The 17601-nt window shown below is 44.0% G+C and overlaps 1 protein-coding gene across 1 annotated transcript; it reads left to right on the top strand.

Moving 5' to 3' along the window:
* Positions 1-785: 785 nt before the first annotated feature.
* Positions 786-16552, top strand: SLC24A1 (solute carrier family 24 member 1). The gene is made up of 9 exons (XM_072871665.1): positions 786-1709; positions 3493-3555; positions 4600-4708; positions 10605-10691; positions 13114-13217; positions 13866-14069; positions 14447-14536; positions 15407-15573; positions 16300-16552. The coding sequence occupies exons 1-9, from the start codon at positions 786-788 to the stop codon at positions 16547-16549; spliced, it is 1998 nt and encodes a 665-aa protein (XP_072727766.1). The 3' UTR covers positions 16550-16552.
* The last annotated feature ends 1049 nt before the right edge of the window (positions 16553-17601 follow it).

Here is a 17601-nt window from a genome sequence, read left to right as displayed (position 1 = left end):
TAGTCATAGAAACAAATGGATGCTCAGCTAGAACCAAGTCTTCCTCCTGCTCTTCTCAAACGGAAAGAAAAAAGCTCTCCATTGCTTGGTTTGTATTCTGTGGGAGTGCAAGGCTGGAGAGCCGCAGAGCAGCATAGCTGGGAACTATCAAGTAGTTTTCACCCTCCTGTTGATGTTACTTAGGTGAATAACGGGTCTGTTAGGAGGGAGGTTTTAACAGCGTGATCTTGTCTTGAGAGCGTCATCTTTTCTAGCAGTTTAAAGTAGGTTCCTTGACAGAAGCCATATCCTCTCCTCCTGCAGAACACTGGCCCAATTGTTAATATTACAGAATAACAACTGGACCCAAGTAAAAACACAAGCCTTAATAGCTCCTGGATGTGGGCATTAGGTGGAATCAGAATTCAGCTCAGATTGGACTGTCTCGGCCAACTCCTCTCTATTAAGCCAAATCTTTGATTATTAATCAGCGTAGCCTACAGTCATAAAAAAACCACTGAAACCTGAATCTAGATCTGCCTTTACTCATTTAAGTCCATTTCGTTTTATTGAAAAATAGAAAAGCCGTCAGTGAAGGAATGCTACCCCAGTGGTGGAAAGTTGCAGTCCTTTATTTTTTACACCAGATTTTCTTTTGCAGGATTGTACACTTTATGTCACGCAGTTTCACTCCTGATGCTTAAGATCAGCTAGAAACTCCAATGGTGGATATAAGTGCAAATTGCTGATCAAGAGAAGTCTTCAGTGGCTTCTGGACACGGCTCTGATTTTTGAACCTTTAGGAAATGCATTTACCACGGAGAAGGCGGCTACAATGGAACCGAATCTTTTTCTTGCTTGCCGTAGTGTTGGTCCTCTCTCTCTATCAGCTCCAATTCAGCCCCTCTGCTCTCCCAGCACCACACACAGCACCCCAAGCCACGGACCCTGTCAAAGTGACCTCCAGGGACCTCTCCAGCAACAAGACTGCCGTAACAGGCAATGGCACAGCAGCACCCAAAATAAGGCACTGTGTATATGTGGATCCTGAGCCAACTGTGCCCATCACTGCGTCAGTGGATACAACACCACAGCGAGAAAATGTCAGTGAAAGCTACCCAGATGAAAAGCCACCATACGAGTCCAAAGGAGAATATCCCCAGGACCTATTCAGTGTGGAAGAACGCAGGCAAGGGTGGGTTGTACTTCACGTCTTTGGCATGATGTATGTATTTGTGGCCTTGGCCATAGTGTGTGATGAGTATTTTGTCCCTGCTTTGGGAGTGATCACAGAGAAGTTGCAGATCTCTGAAGATGTGGCTGGAGCCACCTTCATGGCAGCAGGTGGATCAGCACCAGAACTCTTCACCTCCCTCATAGGTGTCTTCATCTCACACAGCAATGTGGGCATCGGTACCATTGTGGGCTCAGCAGTGTTTAATATCCTCTTTGTCATTGGCACCTGTGCCCTCTTCTCAAGGGAGATACTCCACCTGACATGGTGGCCTTTATTTAGAGACATCTCATTCTACATTGTAGACTTACTGATGCTCATCCTGTTTTTCCTAGACAGTGTCATTGATTGGTGGGAAAGCCTCCTTTTACTGACTGCCTATGCCACATATGTGTTCACTATGAAACAGAACGTGTACCTAGAACAATGGGTGAAGCAGGAGCTGAACAAGAAGCTAAATGCTGTGCAGGCAGCATCAGCAGAGCATATACGGAAGGTTGGTGTCCTTATTGTTCAGAGGGCAAGTTGGAAATAATTCGTTCTAGCGTAAACCACAAAGAAAAACTGCATCTCCTTCACAAAGTGCATATTCAAACAAAACCTCAGAATACAGGTTCTGGTCAATAATTATGGTTATAAAATGAGGGAAACGCAGTCTAGATAGTAGAGATTCTAAGGAATTAGAGAACACCACTAAAAGGGAGTTCTACCCTTGCAATTACTAAAGATATCAGTTGTGGTCAATTATCTACTTTCGAAGCGTGGGATTTTGCTCACTCAGTTGTTGTAAAGGAGTTTCAAAAAGACCACATGCGGGAACACGTTGTTAGTCTGTGAACATAATTGGACAATTCTGTGTTAAACAGAGGAAAAAAGGCTTCTGGTAAGAGGTGCTGTCTAAGCCTCTTGCAGATGAGAGATCTTGGAGGAAATTCTCTTTTCCCATTCTGAAGCTGGGTGCGTTGCTGGGACGCTGGTGGTATCACTTGTTACCCAACCTGCAGCACAGAAGGGGATCTGTCAGCCTTTAGCAACGATTGCCACCTCTCCCCGTCAACATTTGGCAACAAGATCAAAATGCCCAAATCCCATTTCCATGCACTGACCACAGCTGTGTGTGCTCAGAGACGGTTCTGTATGCCACTGGTGCTCAGACAGGGAGGTCTGTGGCTGTAACTACACGCTCCAGATTTGAGACCAGGGCCCTTCACTCATTGTCTTTTGAAGGAAGAGTTGACTGCTTACACAAAGACAGTGTCTGAAGGTGTCCCCAGGGCCAATTACCCTTTCAGACTAGCAGATCTGGCCAGGACATGGTCTCCAGAACATTTGGGGCTTTGTCTTCTTGAGTGTGCCTGCCCACTTCTTCCTCCTCTGTCCCTCCCCAACTCTCCCACTGCCTCTTTGTCCTCTTGACCTGTGCTACTGCCAGCTGTCGAGCAGAGACCATTAGATTTCAAATTGTCCTCTGGCGTTGGCACGCTTTACTAGTCACATGTGTGTCACTAAGCACTCAAGCATGCCTTGCCCCTTTGGTCTCAGCACTCCGCATAATTTAAGAAAGGAAAGGAAGAGGGGTGAGGATGGTTGAAGTGGTGCAGAATTGAGAAGGTGCTTTTCTTTTCTCCTGGTCTGTCTTTCAGCCAGTCCTCATGGCTGGGAGTCCTGAAAGCTCATGTTTTACATTCCGGTGGGATACATGTGCAAGATACTGCAGCTATACACATACATCACTGTGGACATCACCAATCATCACAAATTGAATCCAGCCCTTCAGACTGAAGGAAAAAAAAAACCCTGCACTTTAAGTTTACAGAGAACTCTCACTAGAATATAGTAGCATGACAGAGAGCTGCTGGACCTAACCCTTGGGAAAAATAAATTACCTATATGGAAAGCAATGCTGATCCCTGGAAAAAAATACCCCTTTGCACCTTCACTCTGTCTCTGCTGGAAAATAAGTCAGGATACAGGTGTTTGGGGATGAAGTCTGGGGCTGCCTATACCTACAGGAATCAGATGGTAGAGGCCATCTGAGTCCACCTCCAGGTACCTGCATCATCACTGAGGACCTGTAGGTAGAATCCTGTTTCTCTTGGAGGCCACATGGTTTTAAGGAGAGCACATGGCTTCGGCTCTTTCAGTAGCATCCATGCACAGTCATTTGTATTAGCTGTCCCACTTTCTCACAGACAGTAGCCTAAAGAACTATCATTATATCCTGAGAACAGGTGAAGCAGTAGTGGTGTTGAATCATTTTTGTTCTTGCTTGTATGCAGAAAAGCAGTGGGGCAGTTGCAGATGATGGAACAAAGAAGCCAGCAGATGGGAGGAAGCTGCAGGTAGGTCTAAGCAACTTTACAGCGATCTGAAGTCATTGTATTTTGAACCCCTCTCCATGTCAGGTCGTGAATAAAGGTGTCAGCTTCTGTGTCAAGAAACCTGGACCAAATCCTACTTCGTGCAAAGAACCAGCCATGCTTGGCACAATATCCACAGCTTACTTAAGAGGACACCTGGCTGAGTTGTGTCCTCAAAGGAATTTTTATAAAAATTAAGAGACAGCTCAGGCTTCCCAAGTGGATTTGACTAGCAGAGTGCTATTCATTCTATGCTTTAAACAGGCATAGAGAAATTCAGAGCATGACTTTTCTTACCTGGTTTCATGGCTAATTTTCCTCCTGAGCTCCCAGAGCAGAGGCTGGTAGGGTCTGTCCTTCCCTATAGCGAACACTGAAGAGCTCATTCCTCTGCTCCTGGTTAAATTGCTGACCCTTTGTCTTCCCTGTGGCTGGCCAGGCATTGCACGGAGAGGCCTCTCTGATGTAGTGGTTGCATATGTACGTAAAATAACAGGTTTTACCTTCCTCATATGGATGCTACTTGTCCCTCTATGCACTTAAGCTACCTGTACTAATTAATGTTCAGTCAAAAGCTCATTAGGACTATGGTGTTGACTATAAGAACAGAGCACCAGAGCTTTCAAGTTAAGTCAGGACACTTGGCATGACTGTAGCATTACCTTTTAGCAGCATATAAATCTACACAGTTATTAACAATTTTATGACTAAAAGCAGTGCATGCTTTAATTATTATAATTTATAATAACATTGTATTGATGCTGAGTCCGTGTGAGCCCACTGTATTTATCTAAGGACAGGTTGGCCTGCTATCTCCAGAGCACGTCTCTTGCTGTGAACAGTTGATACTGACAGCCGTCCTGTGAACCTGTATGCAGAGGCTGTTTAAAATCCATGCTAAGGCTGCTCCTCGGGTTGGGGAGATCAGCCTCCATATAAATGCATCCCCAGGGCAGAGCCAAACCAACGGTGGAGATGTTTTGAGGAGGAAACTGCTATTGACTGCTGCATTGTACCTTTCCATAGCCTGCATCAGCCTTACAGCGAGGCAGCAGCTCAGCCTCCCTACACAACTCTCAAATGCGCAGCACCATCTTCCAACTCATGATCCACACCCTGGACCCCCTGGCAGAAGGTGAGTGAATGCTCCACACCGGAGGGACTTGAGTTTGCAGCCCTGAGCACAGAGCAGTTTAACTGGGAATACAGCCTTTGTATGTCGGGGTGTTTGGGATCATCCTGGAAATGCAGCTCTGAGTATCACAGATAATATTAGGTGGGGGGAGCTCTGCAACGGTGGGACGTACCCCTTCTGACCACATGGCTAGCAAGAACAAACACCTCACGTTTTGGCCCTGCCATATCTACTTTTTCTGTGCCAAACTGGTTACTGCTGCTGCTTGAGGGAGGATGAGGGCATGTGGAGCAGCTGCTGTTGCTGGGGTCCCTGCGAGCAGTGGCGGTCACTGCAGTCTCCCATCTTCTGCTGACCCTCTGACAGCAGGAGCAGCAAACCTGAGTTACAGGCTTCCTTCATCTCTTAGCATGTCACATCTTCCTTCCTCTTCTTAGCTCAGACCTCACCACAGCCTTGGATCAGCAGCATGCAATGCTGACTACATTTTCAAGAAAGAGCTGCTCAATGTATCAGTCTCATTTATAATGGGAAAATGAACACGGGGAGAGCTTGTTACCTGTACACCTCCCCAGCTGTGCACACAGCCCCGCACAAGGCATAAACCCAAAGAAGAGGAAAAAGAAGTTAAAACCCTTGAAGAATTATTGTTTTGACAGTGGCTAAAATCCCAGCTGAGGTCTAAAACACACAGCAGGTTCCAATTATGATGGTTAAGCCAATCTGTATGTGATTTAGACCAATACTGAGCACCTCTAAAAGCCCACCTGCAACACTGCAGTATCATCACTGCCATGGTAAACTGTACCCACAGCACTTTGCAGGCAATGGGCCAACTCCCCATGGCCAAGGGCTGTTCAGCTCAGGACTAAGACACCTTCTTTTAAACTGCCCAGGGTGCAGAGAAGCCACATCTCCAGACAGACCCAGAGTCTTTGTACACAAACTTTTAATGTGCTGCTTTGTATCAACTTTAATCCAAACAATGTGGAGGTTCACTTTCCAAGAAATGGTGAAGCATGTTAAAAAAAGATGTGGTTTCTTAGATTTTCTTTCCTAGCTCAGCACATGACCCGCCCCTCCACTGCCCTACTTGTTCTAAAGAGATTATCTGTTGTCCATTCAAAGAGAGATTGAAGCTAAGCAGATCAACATCTCTCGTGTCTATCACAGAGGTTACAAAAAGGACTCTCCAGATCAAAATCCCAGCTGCACAAACTGATGGAGGGAACAAAGGAGGCTTGATAAGGACAGCAAGACAGATAGGTGTCTGCTTTGATAGATTTTAGTGAAGGCACCCATCATGTTACTAACGGTAGCCTAGCAAGAGCCAGATTCATCAGGGTTTGCTCTAATGCCCTTGCCTCCTGCCCCCCCAAAAGGTGGTATCAACAGCACAAGAATAAAACCAAAAACTTACAAGAGGACATGCCATTGCCTTTAGTATCAGAAAGTGCCAGACTTGAGGGACTGCTGCCCTCAGAGACCCTCCAGCGCCTTGTCATCCTTCCTGCACCTCTAAACGTCGTTGTGCAGCATCTGCCCACCCCAGGCCAGCACATGCTCGGCTTTATGGTCCAGGCTGGTGCCCTGGTGAAACCCTGGGACCTCAGCAGGAGTTGTGGGGGCCTGAGGATGCCAGCCAAGGCCAACGAGACTGCTCCAGTGCTGCCCCAGGTAGCTCAGCCCAAAATACATTACTGGGGGAGTTTCAACGCAGTTTTAAGCCACTGGCCTTGCTAAAAAGACTGTATTACCACAACTTGTGAATATTGAATAAATGGAACTGGGGGGGAGTGGTTTGGATCTTCTCTGAAAGACAGCTTCCCCTCTCATTTCAGATAGGCAGAATTTGAGTTACTGTCTCTGTATGCGGCAGCCACTAGATGGGAGTGTGACCATAAGTACTTAAGCAAGTCTAATACCACAGGGACACGCGAGGACGGGCTAAAGTCTCTCCAAACGGTTGTTATTTCTTAGACCCTTTACTGTAATAATGCCACTGAGGTAAGGGCAAAACCTCTGCCCCAGGTACATGCCTGTTCCACTCAACACTGCTAGAACAGAGACAGCTCCTTAGAAAAGAAAATAATAAAGATGAGATTACAACAGCACAGCACTCAAAATCAAGGAGCCAGTGTCCCAGGTCCTGTGTATCTAGTAGGAGACACTCCTTACCCTGATAAAGTCATACCTAAAGAAAAGGGAGTCTGGAGAAAAAGAATCATTTATGAATAGGCTGAGAAATCTGAGTGCGTTGAGGATCTTGGCCAAAAAGATGAAGTGACTTCCCCAGGATGACTCTGAAAAAGGATTTGAACCCGAAAGGCATATCAGGACTGCAAGCTCAGCCTTTGTGTTAATAGTACTGCAGCCCTTTGGTGCCCTCAGGACAGCTGGGTGCCTAGTTCCCACTGATCACCGACAAAGTCCTTCTCTTTGCAGTGTGTGTAGCACTGCCTGTACTGGACGCATTTCTGTAATTAGGTTGCAACATAAAAGATGATCCCAAAGCAATTTATCTTTCCTCAAGGGTCCTTGTTCCTTTTTGCCAATGCCTGTAGCATCAGCACTTAGAGGCTGTGGTAAAGAGCACTGTACAAAAGAAAAAGCTTGCCAACTATTGCTCAGCAGTTCCTAACTTAACCTACTGAAATTAGGATCTCTGTAGGGTTTCCTTCTTTATGCTGCAGTTGCATTTTATTTGGGCAGCACAGAAGCAGTTACAGCAAGAGTCCAAGATGTGGAAAAACTGCCAGCACTGGGCCTCCAAAAGCAACTTCCAGAAGCAGACATCTTAGCAATAAAGTAGAAGTCTGAAATACAAGCTTTGTTTCACTGCTCCTAATGCAACACCCCTTGTGTGAAACCAAACTTCTCATTTGAACAGTGATTACATTCAGAATGTTTATTTTTTTCTTTTTGTATTAGAAAGGGATCATTACTTCAGTCTTTTTCTCTGTCTACAGGAGGCTGGGTGTTTTACTTCAGAAGTTCTAACATTTACATTGCATCCTGAATTATATTGTTGATAGAAGCTTTTATTTTCAAAGTGCTTTATTTTTAAATGAGGAATTTCTAGCAACTTTGGTCTTTTTCCCCACTTTCTCTGAAAGTGTGCAGAAGCAGAGCTTGAGATCTTTTCAAGATATTACAGCTAGACAGCAGAGGGAACTGTTGGGGAATTAAAGGGAGCGAGGATTTTGGAAAGACAGGAACCTTCTCATTTCTGAACCTCCAGTCTTACCATCGGATTATTCTTTAAACTCTAGTCGTACAGGGAAGAAGACAAAAGCCTGCTTTTACTTTTGAATGAAGAAAAAGGCTCCAGCAGCAAGGTTGGCAGAGCTGTCTACCCTCAGTATGCCCCAGTTAACAAGCTAATGATTCTGGAAATTAGACCAGAATAGAGCAGCAGGCAGTTTTGCAGGCTCGAGTTGAGCTAGAAGACTGAAGGCAGCTACAGTCTCTCCTTGCTTCATTAGCATTCAATCACTTGTTTTAAGAGAATGATGATACCACGGGGTAAAAGGAGTCATGAGATTTTTTTTATGTCTACTTTTAGACACCAGCATCCCCAAGTCCTCTGGGTTCATGCCAAATTTTAAAGAAAAAAATCCTTCCTGCTGTTCATGTTTTAAGTTAGTCCTGTTAGATTAAATATTAGAACCAAAGAATTAACTAAACGTAAGAGCCAAACTAAAGGTAGAAGCTCAGTTGCCACCTTAAGTCCAGCCTGGATGCTGTCAATCCATAGGATAGGAATCTTCCTGAAGAGCATCTCAGGGCCCCTGGACGCAGGCATGTCCCGTGTGACGGGCTCTCAGAGCAGGGGCAGAGTTACCAGCAGTGAACGCCCCAGGGGACTGGAGTCCTCCGTGAGGACTGAGCCCATGGGGCTGTGGAGCACCGGCACAGCCAGCACGCAGCCCTGCTCGGCTAATCCCCAGCACTAGCAAGGCCTGAGCTGACAGATATCCTTCCTCCCCATGCTGACCTGCAGATCTGGCCAGCTTATAGCCAGCTCTTCCTCCAATCTCAGTCCATCCTGCAGGAAATGTATGTCAGAGGAATTAACACCTTTTTAAATGAGGCTGATCTCATGAGAACTGGGTAGTGGCCTGGACCTAATCTGTTTATCCTGACAGAGAGATGCTCACAGGTTCCGCTCGGGTCGGTGCTCACAGCCTGCAGCCTAGGTGAGGGCAGGAAGCCAGGAGCTTGAATTTATATAATCTCTTTCAGGCTGAGCCTGACCGCCCTGACCCTGCTGACAGAAGCTTTTGCAACAGCTTCTGGGAAAAGCTGAACAGAAAGATGTGTTGCCCACTGGCTAGAGGAGACCAGGAGCAAAAAGTCACCTCTTCATTGCCTTGCATCGATGGGTATTCTTGTGCTTAGCATCAGTAGAGAGGGAACGAAGCAAAGCTCTCCACATCCCCTCTGGTAGGCTTCAATATTGACAAGGGGCATGGAAGAGTCAGGCTCTTTAGTCCCAGCCAGCCTTTCAAAGGAGAAGAGCTCATCATTTCATCTCTGTCCAGCCATTCCAGTGAATCCAATTTCCACTGAACGGAAATTCCAGTCAGTGAAAAACGTTTCTGTCAGACGGTAACAGGAATCACACCAGAACAGGACTCGTCCCCAGAAGCCTTAATGTCTGAGCCAGTCCCAGTTATTGGACCTATACCAGAGTCTACTGATTTTCACAAGGTTCAGCTCAGAATAGTAGATCTCCCTGCATGGCTCAGGGCCTCGGACCTGCTATTTCTATTAACTCAGTATCATGGTGATGAATAAAGTGGCAGAGCCCTGCCCTTGAGGCAAATGACAACAGCACGTTCTGGTTGCACAGTCAACAGTACAGTAGATTAAATCAGTGCGATAAAACTTTCAGAGGAAATTAATTTACAGCCCCTCACACAAGCCAAGCATAGCATGGCAAATTTCTTGTGGCTACTGTCCATGTGCAAAGCCTGTAACTCTCAGCTTAGTCATTGGGTAGGCAGCTCAACAGAGGATATAGATTAGAGGAAAATGAGGCTTTTCTTTGAGCCAATGACTTGCTCACTTTCCATGAAAGTAGGAGTTAAGATATTTGAGCACAACACCTAACTATGAAGACATATATACAGTTTCACAGTTCACTGTAAAACAATAATGAAGCAGCTCAGCTGAGCAGAGCACAGTTTACAGTGGAAGAAGTCCTCAGTCCCAAAAATACAGTGCTGGACAGTGCACTGGTGAAGACGATCTCTTGGGTAGCCTGGACCATGTTGAACTGGATACCAGGAATTTAGATCAGCTCCAGCAGAGGAGACAGTCGCGTATACTTAGAGAAATCAATCATTTTCCAGATGACTGGAACATAAAAGGTTTTCATTTTTCCTTACCATCAGGTCCCCAGGCTGCAAGCAGAACAGTAAAGCCTCTTCAACAGCCACATGGCAGAAGGAAGGTGTCATTTTTAACTTGGACATAATCTAGCCTGAAAAAATCAGCAGTCCTTTGGGAACAAAATGATATTGCATTGAAACTCCTCCTCTGTTCTTTCTGCATTTGCTTCCTATGAAGTACAGATATCGCCTGTATTACTGAATTGGAAAGGATTTCACTTCCCTCTAGACTCTCTTTTAAATATGAAAGTATTGATTACACATCAAATTACCAGCATAATTGCCATAGTACTAAGCATTTAAATATAACAGCTACAATCAGCTAGCAGCAGCCAAAACCTAGGGCCACAGCCAGAAAGACAACTCGCAAGTCAGTGTTGACTGCAATCCATGCAGGAGGAAAGGGGCGAGAGAGTATGTGCCTGTGTTGGGGGGAGGCAGCTAAAGGGGGGCTTTGCATAGCTGACAGCTGCTGATGAATGCATCCTTCTCTTCCACAGCAAAATTTAAAGACAGGGTTGACATCCTGAGCAACATAGCCAAGGCTAAAGGAGAGACGCTGGCTGGACAAGGATCAAAACCAGAAGGTGAGTGCAAGAAGAGTCAGTGCTGTTTGCCTTGTTTGGGACTGCAGTCTCTCACCTCCCCAGCGCTCAACACCCAAGGGCTGGCAAAGAAACCTATGGTCTACCACAAATTTTCTGTTATTACTGGTCACAGATGGCTGCTATAATAATGCAGCAGAAATCAATTGATGTATGCTAACAGTGGGCAATAAAAGCCATCCCCACAGGAGTCTAGGAGTGGTTAGCGAGATAGCATCCAAACAGAAAGTGCTATAAGGATGTAGTGTGAATGCAACCAGAAGGGTGGAAGAGGGGAAATCAGACCATTACAGACAGCAGCTGGGTGCTGCTATGCTCCTGATCTGTGGTAGACCCTGTGTTGTGGTTTAATACGGCAGGCAGTCATTTGCTCACTCGCCCCGCACACCCCCACTCCGTGAGATGGAGAAAAGAATCGGGGAAAAAAAAAAGTAAAATTCAGGTGTTGAGATAAAGACAGTTTAATAAGACAGAAAAGGAGGGGAAAACAATAATAATCAATAATAATAATGATAAAATAATGTACAAAACAAGTGATGCACAATGCAATTGCTCACCGCCCACCGACCGATGCCCAGCCCGTCCCCGAGCAGCAGTCGCCGCCCCCCTGGTATATATATACATACTGAGCGTGACATCCTATGGTATGGAACAGCCCTTTGGCCAGTTGGGGTCAGCTGTCCTGGCTGTGCCCCCTCCCAGCTTCTTGTGCACCTGGCAGAACATGGGAAGCTGAAAAGTCCTTGACCAGTGTAAGCACTGCTTAGCAACAACTAAAACATCAGTGTGTTACCACATTATTCTCATGCTAAATCCAAAACACAGCACTATACCAGCTACTAGGAAGAGAACTGACTCTATCCCGGCCAAAACCAGGACACCCTGCAAATGAGGTGTTCGTTAAAACAAAGTACCTTCATTTTAGCTTGGAAATTTGGCACACTTGCAGAAGAGCACGGAAGATTCCTCCACAGAGAAAAGCTGTACTGACTTTGTCTATAACATTCTAAGGGGCTGTGCATCCTCCTTTTTTAATAGTTTTTGCTTTTTCTATATCACTACTGATACACAGGCTTTCTGAGCTGATTCAGAGGCAGCAGCTGGCCTGTGTGACAGCACGGGTCTGTGCTGTCAGTGAGGCTGGAGATTTTGAAAAACAAGCAAACTGTTGTGTGGAAGGTCCCACCTCCACAAGCACCCTGCTGCAGTACAGCAGTCACCCACGTACCTCACAGCATGGAGCCTCACCTATATGAATGAGACCAAACTTGAGGAAAATACTGTTTAAGAAACAAGTAAATTCTTGGTGTGAGTTATCAACACCACGTTGACTTCACTGAACTATGAATTTTCACCCCATGACGTGTTCCACAAACTTTGTTGGTACATGGATAGAGCTGTGCACATTCCAAAAGTGTCTGTCACTCTGTCCACTGCTTTGGGCTGAAAGTATCCCAGGTGAACTCTCTTAAGGCCTGGTTTCAGAAATCCCAAGTGGCACTCACTGAAAACATACATTTCTGAAAATCTCCCCTCTAGACTTGCTCCCTAGTGCAGTTGTGAGGCACTGTACTGGATCAGCTTACTCAGTTCAGGATAAGATACTCCATCCCAGCACAATTCATGGCATAACGCGATCCTACTAACTTGACAGCCTTGACTATGTGGAAGGGATCCCTTATCCTAAATTGCAGCAGTCTGAAAAGGGCCCTTGTGGTGACCGAGCAGAGCCAGGCACTCCCTCTCACCTCTGCTCTGTGTTATCCATATTTCTACGCTATTCTGTACAGAGGTTTCCGTGTTCCTCTTGGCTACGCAGGTTAACACAGGTACAGCACAGAGGACATTGCAGTTATTTCCTTGTATGCATCAGCACTTTCCTATTTGCATTTGAATACCTACTAAATGATTAGGGATTAAAGTCTGGCAGCGCCTAACAGTCATTTCTCAGAAGCCTTGAAGAATATCAGTTCCCTAGAGAATGCCAAGCTCTACTAGAAAAAAAGGGGAAGCAAAGCGTTACATCCTTTCTGGCTTTTAAGGATGGCTTTAATAAAATCTTCAGCATCTGGACTGAAACCAAGAAACACTCATCAGTTGTAGATCAGATAATTACCATTTCCCTGTTGTAGCACATGTGCCACTTACAGCAGTTTCAGATAGAAGGTCACAGGAGCATCAAGGTATCATTCTGTGCCAGGTGGGCCAGATTCTGCCCGGCTTTTACTCATCACAATCCACAGAAGGCAGAGGAGACAAACAGAAAACCTAAGCAATCAGACTGCATTTAACATGAAACGCCACACGTTTTTGTAGGAAGCTCAAACCTCCCTGCTGATCAAGGGGAAGGCGGCTACCTGATGCTGACATGACTGAAACCAGTATCCCTTCTTATCACTTTTAGCAGAAGAGGAAAAGAAGGCACCAAGCACCGTTCAGGTAACTCCTGCCAGTGATTCTGAACCCGGCAAAGACAAAAAGAAGGGAGACGCACCACAGGATGGACAGGTATTGAAATAAGTATCACAGGCAATAAGCGCTCACTCCAGACCAAACTTCACATGTACTTTCCTTCTTCCCTCTCTAGAGCTTTTGGGATAGGACCCAACCCATTTCCCATAACTAGCAACTATAAATAGACTGTGTGCGTAGTGATGAGGTATATTAAGGTGTTAGCCGAAACATTTCAGCTTACAAACACAAATCAGGTCCAAAATATGACACCAACAGATACTGTATAGTATTTTCTCCTCAAATGACTCTTCTGAGGCTCCAACATGAGGGGAGATACAAGTATCTGCCTGGCCTGTGTTCATCAGTACATGCTTCTGTTTTATTTTCCTAATCCCTCCTTTCAATTGATGTAATTTGGCTGTTCTGATGAGGAAAGGTTTTCACAGAGACAGTAAATGTTTCATTTGTGTCAAAACCCCATCTAAAAGTTGGTTCTAGTTAACTGATACCAATTAGTTAACATAATACACAGGCGCTGAGATGCCTGAATTTTGTCCCACAATAGCAAGACGTGGGCTGTGGCTGCCCTCGGCCATGTTACAAATGTGACCTTTGCCGAGGCAAGGCCCTGGTGAATAAATGCTGTGCAGCTCCTTGTTAGTGTGAAAACATATTGGCTTTTTTCTTTTTTCTGATCTACAGCCCTCTTCAGACAGCGATAGCTCAGAAGACAGCAGCTCTGAGAGTGAGGAAGACAGCGATGACGACGACAGCACAGATGATGATGAAAACGATGAGCCATTATCTCTTGAATGGCCAGAAACTAGGAAAAAACAAGCAATTTACCTTTTCCTCTTTCCCATTGTCTTCCCTCTCTGGAGCACTATGCCTGATGTTAGAAACCCAGTAAGAATCTGTCTTCCTTCTGCTGCTGGATTCATTAACTGAACTATAGATTTCCTCTCGGCAAGAGTCCCCAGTTCTGTTTTTCCATGTCTAGAGTCTTTGCATACTTGAAGTGCTCCTAATGCTGCAGGGAGTGGGACAGGAGCCCCAGCTGCAGCGTAGCATAGTTCCAGAGACTTAATTTAATAAACCACAAAAGACTAGCAACTACTGGTCATCTAATCAAGCTGACAAAAACCAAATACAATTAGAGAGACCAGGGTCCATGTTAAAGCAATTGATTGCAGTGAAGTGTTTCAGGTGAATAATTTTCATTGGGGATTGTTAACTTTCCTGAAACTTCTCCACATTTTTCTTTTCAAACTTGATTTTAACAGGACTCCAAGAAATTCTTTGTCATCACGTTTTTTGGATCCATCATCTGGATTGCTGCCTTCTCTTACCTCATGGTGTGGTGGGCTCACCAGGTGAGGGGTTTATTTTCTCTCTGCAAATAAGACCATTTCAGAACAAGTAGATGGAGAGAGAGGGAACAGTGTCACTGTGGCATTTTATCTGATGAATTACAGCTGCAGTCATCCATCAAAACAGTAAAAACTTTGTTTTGTTAGAACCCAAAAGGGAATTTTCAATTTCATTATTTTCAATTTGACAAAGAGTCATTCTTTTTCGAGAGCTTCCAAGGGAATTTGTGCATCAGTGAAAGGAAAAGTGCCATCAAGATTTATCTTAATACTCCCTTTTCGTTGATGAATGCTTCTGGGCAGAACATAATTATCCCTTACCTAATTAAAATTCTAGGAAAATACAGGTTCTAATTCTGGAAGTTACTAAATAATCTCAACTCCCACTGCCTTAATGTTAACCTGGTATTCTGGGAAATAATACTTTGCATCTTGTAGAATCAGACCCACAATTTGTATTTAGTGATATATTGCACATTCACAGTATAGTTGATCAAGCCATAAATCCAAAGACTATCATTTCCCAAAGCTCTTGGATCATACACAGCTGATGTTAAATTTGGAGAGGGAAAGGTAGAAGACATCCAGAAGAGGTGAACTTAGGACAGAAGAGTCGCGCTGTACCTGACTTGGCCTTGCTCGGTCTTGGCAACACTGTGATCAAATGGCCTACGCTATAGAGCAAATCTGAGACCAACATACACTATGAAATTTAACTTTTTATCCCATAAAGCAGAAAAAATGCTACCCCATTGAAGTGGATTAAAATATTTTAACTCAAATGTGGCCTGAAACCTAAAAGACTTCACAGAGCAATTAAATTCCGTGTTCCAAAAGTAACAGCCTTACACGACTTTTTTTTGTGTTTATTAGGTTGGTGAAACAATTGGGATATCAGAGGAAATTATGGGGTTAACCATACTGGCAGCAGGAACATCAATCCCTGACCTTATCACCAGTGTCATTGTTGCACGGAAAGGCTTAGGTGACATGGCTGTCTCCAGTTCCGTAGGCAGCAATATCTTCGATATCACTGTTGGGTGAGTATTAGTTCAATGCTAAAAGATGCATTTCTTCTGAAATACAAAGCAAGCTGTTTTTATTCCAAACAGGGTCTTAATTAATTTCATTTTAGCTGTAATTAAATGAAGGGCAGCTGGACAACCAGTTACTTTTTTTTTTTATTTTTAAACCTAACCTAGTCAGGAAAGACAGATTTTTATAACTTAGTGCAGCAGAGTGAACATTAAGTTGCATAGTTCAGGTCATTGTTCTGCAGCTTAAAATAATGGTATGTAGCTCAAAACAGAAGCACCCCCATCTTCAACTAATTCTGAATCAACAGAAAATTACTGATTTTTCAAGGCAAAAATGTTAGCCAAAGATTTGGCTAACATCAAAGATTACAGACAGGATATATCCACTCAGACATTCAGATCCTACGCAATCAAGGCTCAGTATCTGTGCCTGTATCTTTCATCGATAAAGCATCAGGACTTACTTCTTTATTATAGCGTGCTGAGACACTTAATTCATAGGTACTGTTTTAAAAACCCTTTCAGATTCTTGGATTGCATTATGATAGTGCAAGTATTATCCAAATGCAATTTTTGACACGAACAACATCAATTTTAGATTTATGCTGAGTTATACTGAATGCAATCATGCATTTCTTTTCTGTAACCATTTGGGAAAATTGCTTAGTTACGATGCAGAAAATGAACTGCCTTAAAACATTTATTTCAATTATTTTCCTTTACTTGCAGTTTGCCAGTTCCTTGGTTCCTTTATTCCATCTTCAATGGCCTCAGTCCAGTTGCAGTCAGTAGCAATGGTTTGTTTTGTGCAATTGTTCTCCTTTTTCTCATGCTCCTGTTTGTGATTATCTCAATCGCTGCATGTAAATGGAAAATGAACAAACTACTGGGGCTCACTATGTTTGCTCTTTACTTTGTGTTTTTGATCATCAGTGTGATGTTAGAAGACAAGATAATATCCTGCCCAGTATCTATATGACATTCGGACACTTCAAGATGTACGTAAGTGTACATCAAAATCAAAAGGGGTTTAAGGTAGCAATTGTTCTACTGAAAAAAGCAACCAGAATTGTAACAAACTTACTGAGAATAAAATATCTTTAACATACTGAAAGACAAAAAACCAAAAAAAACCCCTCAAGTGGTATGTCAGCCTCTACTATTTTTCTTTAGGATCAGAAAAGATCAGATAATGAAGTGACCAATACCAAATAACATACATGTTTAGGCATTCATGGAAAGGCTGATATACAGATGCATGAAGTTTTCAGTATGGCTGATCCCCTCAAGTTAATGGAGCTGATTTGCAGCACAGAATATTTACTCATTATAGAAATATTTTCAGGAACACCCTCTAAATTACTTAGTTAACTGCTCAAACTCACCGAAATCGATGAGCTTTCCTTCAGTGGGAACAGAATCAGACCTCTCCAGCTTGCCTTTACAGAACTACTCTGCTTAAAATCATTGTGTGGACACAGATGCTGCATCTCAGAAGTGAACTCCCTCAAACTGCATAGAAGCAATGAGCACAGCGGTTCCTGAGGTCTGTGCTGCAGCTAGTTTGCCATGACTTCCCTATGCAGAGGTAGTTTTCATCCTTTCAGTGAATGCCACCATAAAGCCTCCACAACTGGTACTCTACACATACCTCTAGGAAAGTGTACACAGAACATGCGATGCACTTCAGAGGAAATGCTTTTTGCTGGCCCTCTTCAGACTGTGGGAAGTGTAATACTAAGGTTTTCAAGGAAAAAACAAAGCAGTAAGAGTTATTTCTGCATGCAGTAGAACACAGGATTTGAGAGTTGCAGAGCAATCCTGAAAGCTATCCATATGGCTCCTTTTAAATCTGTATCTGATCTTGTAACACAATCCCTAAAACTTACAGTAAGTGCCACCATACAAGTGGGATGTCATATGGATTTACGTCTTACCGCAACAAGACTAAATGGATCTGGGATTAGGATACCACATTACCATTAATAAAAACTAAAACCAGGAATCAGAAATACTACAACAAGAAGCTGA

The sequence above is a fragment of the Ciconia boyciana genome, chromosome 8 (assembly GCF_034638445.1).
Source record: "Ciconia boyciana chromosome 8, ASM3463844v1, whole genome shotgun sequence".
Lineage (NCBI taxonomy): Eukaryota > Metazoa > Chordata > Aves > Ciconiiformes > Ciconiidae > Ciconia > Ciconia boyciana.
The sequence above is the reverse complement of the archived record's forward strand: the minus strand, read 5'-3'. Positions and strand labels throughout refer to the sequence as shown.